This window comes from Bidens hawaiensis, unplaced genomic scaffold, assembly GCF_021521415.1.
Source record: "Bidens hawaiensis isolate Kalapana, Puna unplaced genomic scaffold, B.hawaiensis_p1.1 tig00018781_1, whole genome shotgun sequence".
NCBI classification, from domain to species: Eukaryota; Viridiplantae; Streptophyta; class Magnoliopsida; order Asterales; family Asteraceae; genus Bidens; species Bidens hawaiensis.
Genome location: NW_027492853.1, coordinates 314,238 through 333,242, shown reverse-complemented (window position 1 = coordinate 333,242; position 19,005 = coordinate 314,238). Strand labels below are relative to the sequence as shown.

General features: G+C 35.7%; 4 protein-coding genes across 4 annotated transcripts; 2 read left to right on the top strand and 2 right to left on the bottom strand.

Moving 5' to 3' along the window:
- Positions 1 to 4,634: 4,634 nt before the first annotated feature.
- On the top strand, positions 4,635 to 5,267 carry LOC143557044 (uncharacterized). Its single transcript, XM_077046214.1, has one exon. It carries the CDS (start codon positions 4,635 to 4,637, stop codon positions 5,265 to 5,267), a length of 633 nt encoding a protein of 210 aa, XP_076902329.1.
- A 4,251-nt stretch (positions 5,268 to 9,518) lies between these two features.
- On the bottom strand, positions 9,519 to 10,852 carry LOC143557043 (uncharacterized). The gene is made up of 3 exons (XM_077046213.1): positions 10,763 to 10,852; positions 10,486 to 10,541; positions 9,519 to 10,323 (listed from the first exon to the last, which is right to left on the bottom strand). The coding sequence occupies exons 1-3, from the start codon at positions 10,850 to 10,852 to the stop codon at positions 9,519 to 9,521; spliced, it is 951 nt and encodes a 316-aa protein (XP_076902328.1).
- Positions 10,835 to 15,348, top strand: LOC143557047 (enolase 1, chloroplastic). The gene is made up of 7 exons (XM_077046216.1): positions 10,835 to 11,092; positions 13,397 to 13,704; positions 14,074 to 14,228; positions 14,295 to 14,612; positions 14,728 to 14,874; positions 14,973 to 15,023; positions 15,151 to 15,348. Exons 1-7 carry the CDS (start codon positions 10,851 to 10,853, stop codon positions 15,214 to 15,216), a joined length of 1,287 nt encoding a protein of 428 aa, XP_076902331.1. The 5' UTR covers positions 10,835 to 10,850; the 3' UTR covers positions 15,217 to 15,348.
- Positions 15,349 to 16,417: 1,069 nt separating this feature from the next.
- On the bottom strand, positions 16,418 to 18,660 carry LOC143557046 (plant cysteine oxidase 3-like). Its single transcript, XM_077046215.1, has 5 exons — positions 18,435 to 18,660; positions 17,360 to 17,511; positions 17,062 to 17,224; positions 16,793 to 16,993; positions 16,418 to 16,671 (listed from the first exon to the last, which is right to left on the bottom strand). Exons 1-5 carry the CDS (start codon positions 18,652 to 18,654, stop codon positions 16,550 to 16,552), a joined length of 858 nt encoding a protein of 285 aa, XP_076902330.1. The 5' UTR covers positions 18,655 to 18,660; the 3' UTR covers positions 16,418 to 16,549.
- Positions 18,661 to 19,005: the final 345 nt, after the last annotated feature.

Genomic DNA, 19,005 nt, shown 5'->3' with positions numbered 1-19,005 from the left:
CGTTATGCACCGCAGATCTTCAATTCTAGTTAATGGTGCGCCAACAACTGAATTCGATATACAAAAAGGTGTTCGCCAGGGGTACTCGCTATCCCCTTTTTTATTCTTGATTGCCATGGAAGCATTGAATGTGGCAATGAAATCAGCTTGTTCGGAAGGTCTTTCTTGGGATTGAAACCCCTAAGAATGGACCATTATTATCCCACCTTTTTTATGCAGATGACGCTGTGTTTATGGGTGATTGGAGGGAATCAAACTTCAACAACCAGAAACGTATTCTTAGATGCTTCTACCTAGTCTCCGGACTTAAGGTAAACCTTCAAAAAAGTACCTTATACGCTATAAAAATAGATGATGAGGAGCTGCATAGGAAAGCCAGATTGTTAAACTGTAAAGGTGGTAAATTGCCATTTATGTATCTTGGTTTACCTATTGGAGCAAGCATGAACCATAAAAGAAATTGGCAGCCTATGTTGGATAAGTTTGACTCAAAACTCTCCAAATGGGAGGCGAAATCATTATCTTTTGGTAGCAGGCTCACCCTAGTCAAATCAGTGCTAGGATGCTTAGGAACATACTAATTCTCATTATTCAAGGCACCATCAAATGTACTAAGGTTGTTAGAAAGTAAACGAAGACGATTCTTATGGGGAGGAAGCGATGAGAAAGATAAAATTAGTTGGATTGCTTGGGAAAAAATTATTCGGGATAAAGATCGGGGTGGTTTGGGTGTGGGCAGCCTACATGCCGCGAACACGGCCCGGTTAGCTAAATGGTGGTCTCTTTTTAAAACAAACTGATCTTCCCTTTGGGTTAAGATGATCTCAGCCCTGCATAATGGGCCGCGAAAATGGGGTTGGGTGCCTGCGAAATCATCTCTTTGAGGAACTTGGAAAGGTATTGTCAGGTTACCACAATTGGAACCAAACTTAAACTTGAACTTCAAAGATCGATTATCAGTTTGAGTGGGCAAAGGTGACCTAACTATGTTCTGGTTGGACATGTGGGTTGGAGAAAACCCACTGCGTGATACATATCCTTTATTGTTTACCTTAGAAAATAAAAAAGATGTGCTTGTAAAAGATAGGCTACAATGGCAAGACGGTATAAACGAGAGCTATTTTGGTGTTGGGAAAAGGAGGCCAAGTTCATCATTGGAGAAACAAGAGCTTAGAAGTGTTGGAGAATTATTCTCAAATGTTCAATTAACAGATGAAAAAGGCATTTGGTTTTGGAAAGATTGTGATAAAAAGGAGAGTGATTTCTTGATCAGAGGTCTTAGCTGGGAAATTGGCATAAATGGATTCCTATTAAAGTGAACTGTTTCATCTGGCGAGTCCTTTTGGATAGAATACCAACGAGGATGGCATTGCTTATTCGAGGCACCACATTGGAGGATGTAAACTGTGGACTATGAGGCTCTCATCCAGAATCGTCCGAGCATCTGATGGTTAACTGCTGCTACGCTAGTAAAATCATAACCGGTATTTTCGATTGGGTAAAATTACCACCTTCGGGTAATTTTGGTTCGGTAATAGAAATTTTCGAATTTCCAAAGAAACAAAAGGTATCTAAGGAGTTGGATCTACTAATTCGGGCTATACTATCACTTTTTGGTTAATTTGGAAGGCAAGGAACGCGAAGATTTACAAAAATAAAGAGTGCTTGGTTCAGAAGACGGTATGTGACATTAAGATGGTGTCCTTTCTTTGGGTAAAAAATCAAAGCAAATGGGCTAATTTAGAGTGGGACAAGTGGTGCCGTTTTAACTTTGAAAACTTTCCTTTGTATTTTTCTATTTTTGTTTTCTTACATTTTCGGGTTGTATCTCGTCTTTTCTTTTGTATGTTGGGCTTCTTGCTTCTAGAAAGAAGTTTCCTTTTTTATTTTTAATATATTTGGCCTTTTAAAAAAATTAGTCTATTAAAAAACCCAACTAAGTGTTTGCAAGATATTTTATGGAGCCGGTTCAAGCCAAGAAATAATTGTTTTTCGAGTTGACCAAACTGAAGAAAGTCAAATGTGTTCGAGTTTTCATCATTGTTGGACCATGTTCAAAGCATGTTATTTCTATGTTATATTCGAGGCATTCAAGAAGTTTAGGAACTTTGAACAAATTGGATACGAATTTGGACTTAAAGAAGAAATAACAAGCTTTGTTCATTTGATCGTTGTCCCTGGTGAATCATACCTTTAGGGGGTTATTAAAGAGACTTCGGCTTTATCAGGTTGATTTATGAAGATACGAGACATGGTTCGACGATGTTTTGATATCACAAGCCAATGGGTGATTGTAAGGCCAGTATTTGTGACTTACGATATCAAATTACAAAACTCGTTATATATTTTATGGTCAAGTGAATAATTAAAGCCGAAGAGGAAACCGGACACGAGACGAGAGCTTCGGCACGTGTTTAACTTCAATGGGAAAACTTCTAAAATGTTGTTTAGCTATAAATAGGACTTTAGTTTTTTTATTTATGTGTGTGTTTGTATGGTGTAAATCATCCACCCAAGGGGAGCTCACCTAGGGTGGGTCGGTTCTTCATTTATGTTATAAATATTTTAACCGACAACGAGATCGTTCATATATCTTATCTTTATATTTATATTCGGTCGTTTGATTTACCGCACCCGTATCGAATTACGTATCAAGTGCAAAATCGGTTCGAGTGGTCGTTTTGGGACCTACAAAAATAACTATGTAATGTGTATAGTTCAAGTAAAATTGTTCTCTTTTTCTTTTTTTTTAAATATAATATTTTTTTGGGAAAATTCCTAATGACTCATTTATAAAGTGTGATTCCAAATTTATCCCCTCTAATTCAAGTTTTCAACTTAGTCATTTTGGTATCTCGTCTCCGACAGCATGATAACGAATACCGATGACGTGTTACTAAACAAACCGAATACCGACACGTGGCCGGAATAGGTCGTCCACGATGTGTTCTCCAACCCATTTCATCGCAGACAATATGTTATACAAGTTCTTGTTCACGACATCAACGTCGGGCTGCCATACCTTACACCCATGTTCACATCGCCGGCAACGACTTCCCGGATCCCATGGCCAGCGAATTGTTGACATAACATAGGGTGATGCGTTTCTGGTGCTAACACAGGGTTGACGATGCGCTTCTGGTGCTAACCATTCACTAAACTTCCACTGCTTGCTTGCATTTACTTCCTCAATGACAAGTCAAAGAGCATAGCAAGAACATCTTTTATTGGGTGAGTTTACAAAAAAAAAAGCCATTAAACCCTAATAAGTTTTCACATCAATCTATTGATTTTTGGGTTGACTGCCTATAAAACCAGAAAAAGATTAGTCATTTGTGAATTAAAACTCAGTTAACGATATTTCAACTTTCTTTAACCAGTTTCACCTTTTGTTTCTCTAGTTTTTCATAATGTTTTTTTGATTTTTTTCAAAAAAGGCCAATCGAATTACTGCAGAAGTAAATTTAATTTGGTTATGAAACCAACTAATACTCAACTTACTAATAACTAATGTTGGGAATTTCGGTTCAAGACCGTTACTTGGCGTGCAAGGTTAAGTAACAAGATTTAAGGAGTGGATAATTATAGACAATTTAATGTGCTTAGATTTAATTGTTAGTATAACTATTATGTCCTATTATTTAGCAATCCTAGTTGTAGTCTAAACGTGATAAGTTAGATTATAAATACCCGCACTTTGGGGTTAGAGATGGTAGTTGGGTAATTGAGTTTTGTGAAGTTTCTCAATAATAATATTCGTGTTCGTGTGCGAGTTCTTGTTCAATACCTGGTACCAATTCCATTAATTGGTATAAGAGCGTTCGAAAGGGACTTGTGTTAAAAACCTGCAATCGGAATTGTACCTGCGGTGTGAGGAAGTTCCTATCGGTGAACAACGGCGATTTACGGTCTCTTCGGCATCTGCAGTCATTAGCCGGAGTAACCCGTGACGTGAGGGAATTCCGACTAGTGAGCAGCGGAAATTGACGACCGGCGTGAGTATCTTTATTTGATCGGCGACGTGTGGTGGTCATTAGAACTTGTCTGTAGTGGTGATTAGAATTTCTTTTGTAAAGAGGCATAGTTACTAAGGTGGTGCCATTAACCATTCACGTGAGTCAAGTGGTTGGTGCCATTACTTTTCCACTTTATCTATATCAATTTTTTTGGTTCCACTGTGCAAACAAAAAGATTGACAGAATGTCAATTTGATTGTTTTGGTGAAAGGGTATTGTGGTAAAGATTTAATCAATTGAATATTTCAAGGTGGTTTGGTTGTGCACATAAATCAAATCATGTGTTGGAACAATTGAATCAAGGTCATGGGATTTTTTGGTAACCTATAGCCGGAGAATCAAGATGGGTGACGCGAACCAAACAAGAAAAGAGACGATCTCCGGGTCGTTTCAGTGTCCGCGTTTGATGAAGACGAACTACATGATTTGGAATATGCATATGGAGCTATTTTTGGGATTCATGGATTTTGGGATGTAATTAACCCGAGCTCTAATGACGCGAAGAAATATAACATCGCGAATGCGCTTCTGTTTCAGTCGATTCCCGAGGAACAGATACTTCAAGTTGGTAATTTTAAATTGGCAAAAGAGACGTGGGATGCCATAAGGTCAAGAAATATGGGCGCGGAACGTGTGAAGGATGCTAGACTTCATACGTTAATACGTGAATTTGACGGTATGATGATGAAAGAAACCAAAACCATTGACGAGTATGCCTCGAGAATGACCGCGATCTCTTCTAAAGCAGCCACACTTGGTCAACCGTATGAAGAAAGGAATCTAGTTCAGAAATTCTTCACGAGCCTGCCGACCCGGTTTATCCAAGTTGTAGCATCCCTCGAGCAAGTGTTAGACCTTAAAACAATCGGTTTTGAGGATGTTGTCGGGAGGTTGAAGGCTTATGAGGAGCGTATCAAAGGACACGTGTTGCGTTCCGAAGAAGGTAAACTTTTGTTTAATAATTCTGAATCCTCTTCTAGTTCGAAGCAGTTTTCAACTGAATCGAGTAGGGGGCGCGGGAAAGCTTTGAACCGAGGACGTGGTAATGGACGTGGAAATCAGAATCATGGTTCACAAGGAGGGTCCAACGAAGGGGATAAACGAAAGGGTAAAAAGGATTACTCGGAAGTTCAATGCTTTCGTTGTAATGAATTTGGTCACTTTGTTTCGAGGTGTCCGGAACGAAGGAAAGACAGACAAGCAAATTTGGCTGACGCAAAAGAAAAGGACATGTCCCTCTATATGGTGTAGTGTGTTCAAGAAAAAGTGTACTTGAATGAACATAAGGTTATACCAAAAGATTACAAGGGTGGTTCGAACGAACAAGACTTGTGGTATTTGGATAACGGAGCAAGCAACCATATGACGGGTAATTTATCTTTTTTCTCTGAATTAAATAAGCGTGTTGGTGGCAAAGTTAAATTTAGAGATGGGTCTTATGTTGATATTTGCGGGAAAGGGTCGATATTGCTAACCTGTAAAACAGGGGAGCAACAATTATTGACCGACATTTATTATGTTCCTAGTTTACAAAGTAATATTATTAGTCTTGGGCAAGCAACAGAAAATGGTTGTGATATACGTATGAAAGACGATTACTTGCTGATGTATGATGATCAAGGTAAATTGTTGATGTGCGTTACTCGATCCAAGAATTGCCTTTATACGATTAAATTAAAGACGGGGAAACCCGTGTGTTTACAAGCCCGGATTGATAACAAAAACTGGCTTTGGCACACGAGACTAGGACACCTAAATTTCGAGTCTATGAAACAAATGGTGAAAAATAATGTGGTCGTTGGAATGCCTAAAGTTGATCAAGAAAATCAAATTTGTGACTCGTGCTTAGTCGGGAAGCAAACAAGGAAACCGTTTCCGAAGTCGGTAACTTTTAGAGCAACCCGAGCCTTGGAATTAATCCATGGAGATTTATGCAGACCCATTACTCCTAGTACCATAGCCGGAAATAGGTACATGTTCATCTTGATTGATGATTTTTCACATTTCATGTGGACTTTTTTGTTGAAGGAAAAAAGTGAAGCGGGAATGGAGGTTTGCAAATTTTGCTCAAATTCCATTGGATCCGAGTATAAAAGTTTCTAAATTTGAAGATGAAGAAGATTTTGATGCTACAAGATATCGAAAGATTGTCGGGTGTCTCCGGTACCTTTTACAAACTCGTCCCGACTTGGCGTATTCGGTTGGAGTCGTAAGTCGGTACATGCGAAGCCCGAAGCAATATCATGCAACTCTTATAAAGCAAATTATTCGTTATATTCAAAGTACTCTTGGTTTTGGTATTTCTTACACTCGTGGGAAAAACGTGTTAGTTGGTTATAGTGATAGTAGGCATAACATTGTCCAAGACGATGGCAGAACCACAACGGGGCACGTATTGTATCTTGGGTCTTCACTAATTACTTGGTGTTCTCAGAAACAATGTACAGTTGCACTCTCATCGTGTGAAGCAAAGTACATGGTGGCAAGCGCAGCCGCGTGTCATGCGGTTTGGCTAAGAGACTTGATAAGTGAGTTATTCGACAAGGAAATTCAAGCAGTGGTGTTGCGTATCGATAATACATCAGCGATAACACTCGTGAAGAATTCGGTTTTCCATGGAAGGACCAAACACATTAAATTTGGGTTTCACTTCATTCGGGAATGTGTTGATCGTGGAGAAGTAAGTGTCGAGTATGTTAGCGGTGTTAAGCAATGTGCCGATATCTTGACAAAGGCTCTTGGGAGAATCAAATTCAAGGAGATGCAAGAATTACTTGGAGTTGAAGACTTGTCGGTTTCGAGTTCGAAATTCCGGGGGTGATTGTTGGGAATTTCGGTTTAAGATCGTTACTTGGCGTGCAATGTTAAGTAACAAGATTTAAAGAGTGGATAATTATAGACAATTAAATGTGCTTAGATTTAATTGTTAGTATAATTATTATGTCCTATTATTTAGCAATCCTAGTTGTAGTCTAAACGTGATAGGCTAGATTATAAATACCCGTGCTTTGGGGTTAGAAGTGTAAACAAGTCTAGCTAAGCCCGAGCCGCCTAAGCTCAACCTTGAGTTTAACGTAAAAGAGCTTGAGTTTGACTTGTTTTAACGATTATCTCTAAAGTCCGTGCTCGGCTTGTGAATGATTTTCAAGCTCGAGCTAGGCTCTGTGTGTATACATACATGCATATGTCTTTACATTTGTGTGTGAATATATGTTTGTTACTGTTATTGAAGTTGTGTACAATCATATTAGGTATAATACATTCAATTTATATAAATTACAAGGTCATTTAGGCTTGTGGATATTTAGAGAGGCTTGAACAACCACTAACTTGGTTTAGTGGTCATTTAGGCTTGTGGATATTTAGGGAGGCTTGAACGAAAGGTGGAAAAGAAATAAGCTGCAAAAAAAAATTTAGACAGGCTTGATACCCTAATTTGTTTCTTAAGTGAACTCAAATCTAAGCCCCGTTTAATATTCTATCTTTTAATCAATAGCTATTCAACAATTAAAAAATGTTTTGACTTGTTTAAACTTCATACTCCTCTCTTAAAAATTCGATATAGTTAAACTAAATTTACCTAATTATTAAATTTTAAACGTACTTGAGAAAAGAAAAACTAAACTAATTTCATTTCATAAAACTTAATACAATTTTTTTGTATTTATTTGATTGTTTTATTTACTAAATAGTCAGGAATGTTTTAATATATCGACGGTTAAGAGAACTATGAATCTAAATATTTTTTAAAAAGAATCACTTTTACTCTTATTTTCTTTTAAATACGGAGTAATTACCAATCTTGAAATAAAATTAATATATGTGTATATCTATATATATATATATATATATCTATATCTATACTATATACAATACATTAAATAAGAGCAAATTAAGAAATCCATTTTTAAGTAATTTACAACACTTAAAACATGATTTACATGTGTTGGTAAGGGTAAACTTGTCTTTTAAACATAATCCATTCAACTTACAAGTTTGGTCCCTCATCTTTAACCATATTATGTTTTTAATTTAACTTGTAAACTAACTTCTCACCCATGATTTTTAAACGACTATAGCCTTTTCAAACGTTAATATTTTTATAAAAAAATTATACCATAAAAACGAGCATTTTATTATCTTTAATTTGGATATGATATTGTTATAATTTTTTTCATTTTAAATAAATTAATATGTTACGTAAGGGTGTTCAGTGTCGGTTTTGATAGTCTTTAAGTTAAACTTGTGAGTTCAACCGTGATTTTTTTGTCGTCCAAAACCAAACTCAACCATTGAAAGTTGAAACCGAATCGTTACTAACGGCATGGTTTCAGTTTGGTTTCACAGTTTAAACTTTAATAATAAATTTAGTTTAAAATAATTATTAATTTAAATATAACATCAATAACTAAACACCAACATAATATGATAGTTGAAAGGATCATGAATAAAAAATGATAATTTTAGCCACATAAATAGTAAATATTAATGGAAGATCTAGGACGTGAAATAATAACAACAAAGATCACAAAATGAATCATACTACAATTAGGTTAATTTGAAGTTGTATAGCCAAGTTATTTGTAATAAAAAGATTATGTTCAATTAAATTTTAACTATATCTAATATATATTACAAAACATATCTAATAATTAATTATAAAAAACATTAAAATGCATTCAACATTTACAGTCTGGTCTGGTTTCATATGGCTGGTTGCCAGTATAAACCGCGAACCAACCGTTCACTACGTTTTGAAACTGACCAACAAACCGAAAGTAAAAAAAGAAAAAGAAAAAAGAAGTCAAAACAATGACCGGTTTAAACGATTTCAAGGTATTAACCGAACCATAAACACTTATATTTGTTACGCGATTAACAGGCTCAAACACCGGCTGCATTGCGCGGGCACCGTCTAGTTCAAATTAACTATAAGAACCTAACAAAAAATGGTTTTAAGTAGTTGATTTTACTATACTTAATAATAATCACATCTTATAACGGTTGTTGCAAAAGCTCTTTGGTTGCTCATCGCCAACTCTTAAACCACTAGTTTGTTATATTTGTAATTATCTACTTTTCAAGCATTTGACCCGAATTCACATTTATTGGTCTCACCAAACCCACATAGCCTTTAAACGAGTTATTAAAAAATTAATCTTACCAAAGATTTGATATGAAAATCCTATAAATTAAAAATATAATAAAAATTAATATCTGATTTTTTAAATAACCCGCGTTATATATGAGATAAAAGCTAGTAAGGTGGTGTTTGGGATTGCTTATTTTTCACCAACTTATAACTTATTAACTTTTTAAAAAAGAATAAGGTGTTTGAGATTGCTTATATTATGAAAGAAAAATTTTTATAAATTACAATGTTATAAATTATTTTTTTTGAACGATCAACAAAAGATTTATATAAAGACTAGCAAGAAGCTAGAAAAAAAATACACCACCAACACCAAAGGAACACCGCCAACAAGACAAGTAAAAACAAAATTACACGTTAAAGCGACTCCAAACTTTCCAAATTAGACCCTTCTTCTTTCCTCTATTCTTTATCCAAAGGTAGCCTAACACTTTTACCTCCTCAACCAGGCTCGAGATACTAACTGGCGTCCCGTTGTGCACAATGTCATTTCTTTTTTTCCACAAGCACCACGTCGCTATAAGGCAAACCCCTTGAAACACTTCGGCCTTCGCTTTAGAGAGCCTCAAGAATTTATAGGCATTCAATATATCCAGAAAACAAAATAGAAAGAGATTGGGAACCTTACACCATTGAGCAAGCACACACCATACGGATTGTGCTACACCACACAAGATAAAAATGTGTTCCACTGATTCCTCTATTTCACCACAAAACGGACATATATTCGACACAACAGGAATATTTCTTTTTTCCAACGCATCAAATGTTGGCAGCCTAGTAAGTGCCGCACGCCAAGCCACGAAAGTAACCTTTTTAGGCACCAAACGAGACCAACCCAACACGAACTCCGGAGCCTCATAAGTGTTCACCGACATATGTTCCTTGATACCCTTGACTGTGAAAACATTCAGGTCATCACCCTTCCAATCAACTCTATCATCCTCTGTTGTAATTTGGACTTCTAAACATAATTGAAGTAAATTACGCAGCTCCCCCACCTCTTCACTCCCTGTTGGATTACGCGTCCAGTCCCACTGGCCACACACCCAACCGTCCATCATAAACAACCGGTCAGCCACAACGCAATCCTTAGATTTTTCAATCGAAAACAACTTAGGAAAACGAATGTATAACGGAGTCGGGCCAATCCACCTATAAATTATTAACTTAATGAAAAATTATAAGAAGATAAAATAAGAAATCCCAAACACCCAAATTATATATTTTCTTGCAATTTTTTCCAACTGGATACACAAAATACAAAGACAAGTAACCATTTTCCACGTGTAAGGCAATGTATTATAATAATATTACACGTCACTCAGCTGGCTGGCCTTTGGCTTTTCAGAACCTAACATCGTCGCCTCCACCTACCACCAAAAACCTGTTATAATAATAATCGCCGTCACCCACGGCGGACTTTCCAACCATTCCTACATTCATATTATTATTATTATTATTATTATTATTATTATTATTATTATTATTATTATTATTATTATTCTCCACTACACACTCTCTTCATTTAATCCTACTTGCAATGGCCTTATTAACTCCCACCACCTCACTCTCCAAACCTTCAGTGACGGACCTCCGTCCGTAACTCACGGACGCCGTTCACCGTACGTAACTCCGTGTCCGTCGCCCAGTCACCGTCCGTGGCGTCAACCAAGTCATCCATGGTGAAGTCCGTGAAGGCCAGGCAGATCATCGACAGCAGAGGCAATCCGACGGTGGAGGTTGATCTCGTTACTGATGATCTGTACAGATATGCGGTGCCTAGTGGCGCCTCTACCGGAATCTACGAGGCGTTGGAGCTTAGAGACGGTGATAAGAGTGTTTATGGCGGGAAAGGTGTTCTGAATGCCGTCAAGAATATTAATGAGGTTTTGGGACCCAAGCTCGTCGGTGTGGATGTTAGGTGAGGCTTTTGGTTCCTAATTTAGATGTTAAGTATGATTATTTTAGGTTTTAGTATTAGTGAAACTATTAAGCAATGAAATGATTATAATTGCTTGTAATAGAATGTTGATGGTGTCAAATTGATTGTGCTCTAATGATGTTTCCTTTAGGTTAGGATTAGAGAAGCTATCAATCAAATGACTAATAACTTGTGATAGAATTTTAATGATGTTAGTTTGATGTTTGGTTTCAAAAGCAAGAAGCGCACAAAAGTGACAAGGTCTAAAACTGAAACGCAAAAGCGGTCCGATTTTCATGCGTCGGGAAGTTTTTTACAATTTTGTTTTTTCATACATTTCACAGGTTTTTAGTAGAGGTGGCAAATGGGTTGGGTTGGGTCGAACGAGTCATGGGTTGAAATGAGTCATGGGTCAAAACGAGTATGAGTCAAAATGAGTTTGGGTCAAAACGAGTCAATTAAAAAAAGGGTTGTTTTGGTTTGGGTCAAAATAGGTTAGGGTCAAACCGGGTTTTGAGTTTTTTTTTTTTTTTTTGTTTTGTTTTGTTTTGTGAACGAGAATAACGGCGGAAACATTTTAGTTTATTTAGATTTTTCGTTTTTTACTTATATTTTAAATTATAATTTTTTTAATTATTTTTTTTGAATTTTTTTGAGGGGTTTTTTATTAAGATCAAAAACCCTCAAAAAAATATTCAAAAATAATAATAAAAAAATTATAACTCAAAATATAAATCATAAACAAAAAAGTAAAAACACTAAAATGTTTCATACGTTGTCCCCGTTTCATAAAAAAAAAAAAAAAAAAAAAAAAAAAAAAAACTATCTAGAATCGAACCGAAACCGAAAGAATCGACGAAAATGACAAAAGAAACAAAAAGCCAAAACCGGACGACATCAATCGAAATCGAAAAAATCAATCAAAACAAAACTAAAAGAATTCAAACCGAACAAAAACAAAACTGAAAACACGAACAAAAACGAGTCCGGAATCGACCAGAAAGAAACAAAAGAAACCAAAACCCAACACGTCACGGGTGAAAACTCGTGTTGACTTGAAACCTGAACCGAACCCGTTCCGATCTGAAACTCGTTTCGTGCCGAAACCTGTCTTGTACGAAAACCCGTTTCGATCCGAAACCTGTCACATTTCCTTAGGACACTAACCCACATCGACCCATTTCTTTGAACTTGTCAACCCATTTTGACCCGAAAATAAAAGGATGAAATTTCAAATGACTCATTTTGACCCATTTATTTAAAACCTTTTACCCAAACCAACTCATTTAACTTTTAAAAAAACTCAAATTGACTCATTTGAAAGGGTTTGGGTCAAGATTGCCACCCCTAGTTTTTAGCAACACCTACCCAAAATTAGCTATAAAGAAGCTTTATTTATGATTTAATATATAAGTAGCATACATGTACAACCTAAAAAGCTAGTTGTACAACAATTCTGATGCATAAAAACACTTTGTGTACAAAACCACGCACCTCATCTGCGCCGCAGGCTTTTTTCAGTGCGCCTCGAGTACCCCAGGTGCGTTTTTTGGACAGCATGCGCCTTAGGTGGTCCAAAGTGATGGGATTTGCACCTCAGTGCACCTTGGGCACGCTTTTTTAAACTTAAACCAATATTTAATTGTGCCCTAATTACGCTTATTTTAGGTTAGGATTAGTGAAACTATCAAGCAACTGACTAATAGCTTGTAATAGAGTGTTAAGAATGCTTATTTTATGTTAGGATTAGTGAAACTATAAAGCATATGACTAATAGCTTGTAATAGAATGTTGATGATGCTAGTTTGATTGTGCCATAATTAACTTTAGTTAATTGTAAATTTTTTAAAACTTATATAAATGCTTTTATTTCTTGTATTTTTTAAATATATGTATATGTTGTCGTTTTTTAATGTTAATGAAAACAATATATTTGAATAAATTAAATTTCATGATTAGCAAATAGTTGAACCATTACACAGTATTGAAATGAAAGTTGGTGAGAGCCCTCTGATTATGTGGTCTTAGGGATAGAGAAACTATCAAGCAATGAAATGACTATAAAAGCTTGTAATAGAATACTAATTTGATAGTGCCCTTATTATGCTTCCTTAGGTTAGGATCAGAGAAATTAATATTATGTGGTCTTAGGGATAGAGAAACTATCAAGCAATGAAATGACTATAAAAGCTTGTAATAGAATACTAATTTGATAGTGCCCTTATTATGCTTCCTTAGGTTAGGATCAGAGAAATTAATAGCTTGTAATAAAATGTTGATTTGATTATTTTCTTGTACATTAAGGAATCAAGCTGAATTTGATGGCATCATGCTAGAGATTGATGGAACTCCAAACAAGTCAAAACTTGGAGCTAATGCAATACTTGGAGTGTCCCTGAGTGTGTGCAGAGCTGGTGCAGGAGCAAAAAGCATACCATTGTACAAGCATATTCAAGAGATATCGGGAACAAAAGAGCTTGTTATGCCAGTTCCAGCATTCAATGTGATCAATGGAGGTAGCCATGCTGGCAATAATCTTGCCATGCAAGAGTTTATGATTCTGCCTGTTGGCGCATCTTCATTTGCTGAGGCTCTGCGTATGGGCAGCGAAGGTTAGCATATTTCCCAAATCTTTCAAAATTAGTTATCATTTCAGTTCATACCTCTATGCATCATTGGTTGAAGCTGCAGTTTTAAAATATTAACTTATGAATGGATCACTTTTATTATGTTTTTATCTCTAACGGGTCAAATAGTGAATACGAAGTTAGAAAGATGGTTTGTGTACTTGGGTCAACCCCTTAGTTGATGACAAAAGACTTCTGTTCTTGTCATCATATACTCTTATCCGTGTCTACGATACATGAATCTGATTAATAAATGTACAACTTTTATGGCTAGAAACAGAAATGCTAAAATGTCATAGACTGACAAAAGCTATTCATTACTAATTGTGCTAGATTTCTGATTTATAATTACAGTTTATCACATACTGAAGGGAATCATTAAAGCAAAATACGGGCAAGATGCATGCAATGTTGGAGATGAAGGCGGTTTTGCTCCAAATGTGCAGGATAGCAGGGAAGGACTTGTGTTGCTCATTGATGCAATTGAAAAGGCTGGTTACACTGGCAAGGTAAATGACATGCAGCATTTTTAATATTCCAGTTATTGTTGATATATAAAAAAAGAAATTTTGCAGATTAAAATAGGAATGGATGTTGCTGCTTCTGAGTTTTTAACAAAAGATGGTAAATACGATCTCAATTTCAAGAATCAACCAAATGATGGAGCTCATGTTCTCTCAGCTCCAAGTCTTGGTGATTTATACAGAGAATTTGTGAGAGATTTCCCGATTGTATCAATTGAAGATCCCTTTGACCAAGATGATTGGTCCTCGTGGACTTCACTACAATCTTCAGTTGATATCCAACTTGTTGGGGATGATTTGTTGGTCACGAATCCAAAGAGAATTGCAGAAGGTATTCAGAAAAAGGCTTGCAATGCTCTGCTGTTAAAGGTAAGTACAAGAATTACATATTTCGTCACAAATGTTATGTTTTATGCATTTATAATTCTGATCTTGACAGCCTTTAACAATATTTGTTTGTTTAAAATTATTTGATTTATTTCAGGTTAACCAGATAGGTGCAGTAACTGAATCTATCCAAGCAGCTCTTGACTCAAAAGCTGCAGGATGGGGTGTGATGGTTAGCCACCGTAGTGGTGAAACCGAGGATAACTTCATCGCAGATCTTTCAGTTGGTTTGGCTAGCGGACAGGTGTCATTTAATTCCGTCTTTTATTTCTACATCATCATTTGTATGTTTTCAGTATTATTGATTTTGTTCTAAATTATGGATTATTTTTCAATTTTTAGATTAAGACTGGCGCTCCTTGCCGAAGTGAGCGATTGGCCAAGTATAACCAGGTATTGTTCTTAATATCTAATTACAACATGGATTTAGGGTTATAATCTCATTTTGCTTAACAAAAGAGAGTTGGTTCCAATTAACCTCTCGAGTGTCGATTAATCTATTTTATTTGTTTGTGTGCAGCTTCTTCGCATTGAAGAGGAACTTGGAAACGTCCGTTATGCAGGTGAAGCATTCAGATTGCCATGAGAATTAAACATTGAGTCGGAAATAATATGTGGAGCAAGATACTATCCAGCTCTTCAAATTCTCTATAGAGAACCTTTGTTGTAAACCTTACTAGGCTTTTACTATTTCTGAATTAACAAGATGTTTAAGGTTGTGGACATGAGAAATTGTTGCATGTTTTGTCGATTGAAACTTTGTATTTGTACTTTTGACATTTGTTTTTGGCCCTTTTGTTGGAGATGAGCAAAATATTATTGCCGCGGATCCTTTTTTTTTAGGTTCTGTTGGGGATAGAACATAAAAATGTAAGTTGTGAATGGTTGTGCCAAGTTTGTTTTGAAGTAGATCTGTGAACAAATGGTTTCAATGTACCAAATTTGAAGATCAACCCATAAGCTGATTTGACTATTGAGCTATCAAGGATTTTAAAGAACTAAAAGTAATGTTCGGATCCTTCCGACATGATTGTTTACCGACCTTGTACATAAAAGAGGGGGTTGATTAGGTGAATTTGTAGTGAACCCTAAATTATGATGCTGATTTCCAATTTAAGTAATTGAACCAAGAAGTGAAAGCATGTGCATGATTAGTCCATGGCCCCCAAATCTTCCATTAAGACTACGTGTTGTGCGTTAATAATTGATATACCATGCCGCACAAAGTAAAGGGGGCACCAAAGGCTCAACAGCAGCCCTTAACGTCTGAGAGGAAGTTTTTAGCAAGGGTCCAACCCCTTTCAACCAATCACATTTTTTTTACTTTTATTTATTTGTTATTTTAAACCATAACGCGCTTGTTAAAGGCAGACACGATAGAACCTAACTAGATTCAAACATCTGTTGGAGGTATTATGCATAATATATAAAGGTTGAATACTGCACCTTAAACCTTTACTTAATAAAAACAATCAAGTGTAATTCAGGTAAGAATGGTTGAACAAATTCATTGGGGCCATTTTCTTGCATATTCCTCTCTTTCATTCAATCATTGTATGATGACACCCATCTATGAACAAGAAACTAGACGAGCGAAAAAGACAGATTTACCCTCACAACTTACTCGTGACTACACTTAGAAAGTTAGAAATGATGAAATCTATAACAAACCCTAAACGTAAAAAATAATCCGTATAATTAATAAACGTTAAGGACAAAAGGTGCAAAGCCTATAATTATATACCTAAATACGAAAACCGTACTTTAAATCTTTTTAATTCTTTTTTTTCATTTTGTTAAATATAAGTAAAGGCAACAATGAATAAAAAAGACACAAGTATTAATAAACACTAGTTAGGCCATAATAAATACACAAAGTTTATGACTTCATTTACTAACCACACTTCCTACTATTTGTATCAGCTTTGTATAGGTGGGCCCGCATACACCCCTTGTCGCATATAGAGGTCATCCGGTGTCTCTATCTCTTCCAGCCATGCATACTCCTCTTCATTTCCATCAATCGCCTCATCTCCGCTTCCTGATATATATAATAAAAAATAAAAATTATTTAGCGCGCGTTTGTAGAAACTTTTTTAAGGATTTAAGGCACTAGTTATAATTAATAAAACCATATAATTCAAAAAAATTTAAGAACTTACGGAAGGTAGAGTAGGGGTAATCTCGGTAATAAGTACATTTTCTGCCTGCAGACTCTTCATAAGGAGGTGTGAGAATATCAAGAACCGCACACGAGGTAACAGCAGTGAAACAATGAAGATTTCCTCCTGTGTTTGGATACAAAACTGAAGTACTACAAGGCGCTGAAAGAACTTTGTCCACTGACAGCTTGGCTAACCTAACTATTAAACGAATTCCATCAACATTCTGCATTTTTAACTAAAATTAATAGTAAGTTCTACAAGAAAACCTGGAGCTCGAGAAACTTCCTTTGAAACCTTGATGCAAGCGGGCTCAACCCAATCATAACCTTTAACATGCAAGGAACCGTACAAAACCTTACTCAAAACAGTCATTCCAGGATGGTCATGTAGCGGTATAACCGATGAAGTCGGAAAGATAAACATACACATCTGCATTCAAATTGTCTTCTTTTAAAACATGCCTGAAATTACTATGAAACGATTTAAACTTCTAATTTTTTTTCTCAACGATGTGTTTGGTTATGTTCTATTCGCAGCTAGTGAGGGGGAAAGAATCGGGCTTACTGTAAAACTATCGTTTTCACTTAGGTCCACATATGTTATCGGCTGGGCCCAACGGTTAACCCTACCGAAAGTATTGGAGGTAGAAAAACCATGACCTCGGTCATCTTCTTGGTGTTGTTCTGGTAGCCCAACATCAGCAGGACCAATTGTATCTGCAAAAAAATTATATATCAATACCTGATATTATATATGAAATTATGACCGGCAATCAAATATGTTAATACCACCGCAAACCTACGAGAGCGAGAGTGAGAGCAAGAGCTTGTTTTTGACTCACCAGAGCTCGAGCTCCGTTTGTTTTGAACTCTTTTTCTAAAGCTCAAACTTATCTCAGACTCGGCTTGCTTATTATTTATTAATTAAATTAATGGGGAAGGTTCATGTACATTTTAATCTTAACATGAGAACGTAGGATATAATACTAATTTATAAAAAAATGAGAACGTAAGAAACAATACCAATCTACATAAACAATGATTTATAAAAACAAAGAAAAAAACCTAAAAATTACAACAAAACAATCAAAATCAAGAACAAAATAATAAAAACAAAGAAAAAAAATCTAATAATAATAACAAAATATAAATCAGGAAATACTTATAACGTCTCATAATCGAAAATTAGCAAATACGAACAAAAAATAACAGCAAACACCTATAAAAATAAACCTAATGATAACAGGAAATTGGTTCTCACTGTTTTCATGTTAAAAATAAAATGTATTTGATCCTGTTTCTTAAATTATATACATTTTTAACTATTTTGAGAAAAACCTTAACGAGACTAAGTTGGGCTCGAGCTTGCGTGCAGTACCATAAACGAGCCATACTCAGCTTGAGCTTGGTTGTGTGGTGTGAGATGAATACATAGAAGTTGAAAAGAATTATAAATTAAAGCACCCTAAACAATCTTCCTATACAATGCTCGAGCTTGGGCTCAATAACTAAACAAACATGACTTGAGGCATTGACATTTGAGAAGCAATTACAATGGCTAATTAATTAAGTGAAATGAATCTTGAATTAAAAACCTAACGATTTAAAAAAATGAAATTATAATTAATTAATAATAGTACCGAGTTTAGAAGAGATATCTCGGATGAGTTTGTGAGGCGGTGGTGAGGAGGTTGACGGATTCAAATTGCTCTTGCAGGTGTCGTATACACCTTGAATTAAAGAAGAAGAAGATGAAGAGTAATTAGCCATGGCAAAGAGTCGTTGGAAGAACATATCGGTGGAATTGGGTTTCAATTTCAACAAGTTTGGGTTTGAAACAAGATATCGGCTTCTACTCATTACTACTGTGTTGACTTGATTTGGGTGGTCCGGTCATGTTCCGATTTGAAACAATCAAAGAAACAAAGTATGACACAACACCAAACTAAAACTAGATAACTTTACGGGTTTGGGTTTGGGTTTGGGTTTGGGTTTGGGTTTAGGTTAAATGAGCTTGGTTTTGTGTCGGCCTGTTTAATTTGTTTATCTATTTTTTTAATTGAGTTTGTATGATAAGTTTTAACTGTTTGAATATTTTTCTTTGTCATAATTTACAAGTTTTCAAATATATTTTCAAACATCATTGCTTCAAAAGGATAAAATAATGTGTAAGCTTAAATATTTAAAGTAGCAGTCTTAGACCATCCGTAG

Coding starts and splice junctions, on each gene's coding strand:
- LOC143557046 (XM_077046215.1), bottom strand. CDS start 18,654: ATGAGTAGAAGCCGATATCTTGTTTCAAACCCAAACTTGTTGAAATTG. Junction 17,512..18,434: donor AGATATCTCTTCTAAACTCG/GTACTATTATTA, acceptor ATTTTTTTGCAG/ATACAATTGGTCCTGCTGAT. Junction 16,994..17,061: donor GGAAGTTTCTCGAGCTCCAG/GTTTTCTTGTAG, acceptor TTCGTTTAATAG/TTAGGTTAGCCAAGCTGTCA.
- LOC143557043 (XM_077046213.1), bottom strand. CDS start 10,852: ATGGATGACTTGGTTGACGCCACGGACGGTGACTGGGCGACGGACACG. Junction 10,542..10,762: donor TCCGTGAGTTACGGACGGAG/GTCCGTCACTGA, acceptor TTTTGGTGGTAG/GTGGAGGCGACGATGTTAGG. Junction 10,324..10,485: donor GCCAGCCAGCTGAGTGACGT/GTAATATTATTA, acceptor AATAATTTATAG/GTGGATTGGCCCGACTCCGT.
- LOC143557047 (XM_077046216.1), top strand. CDS start 10,851: ATGGTGAAGTCCGTGAAGGCCAGGCAGATCATCGACAGCAGAGGCAAT. Junction 11,093..13,396: donor CTCGTCGGTGTGGATGTTAG/GTGAGGCTTTTG, acceptor TTGTACATTAAG/GAATCAAGCTGAATTTGATG. Junction 14,613..14,727: donor GCAATGCTCTGCTGTTAAAG/GTAAGTACAAGA, acceptor GATTTATTTCAG/GTTAACCAGATAGGTGCAGT.
- LOC143557044 (XM_077046214.1), top strand. CDS start 4,635: ATGGGCGCGGAACGTGTGAAGGATGCTAGACTTCATACGTTAATACGT.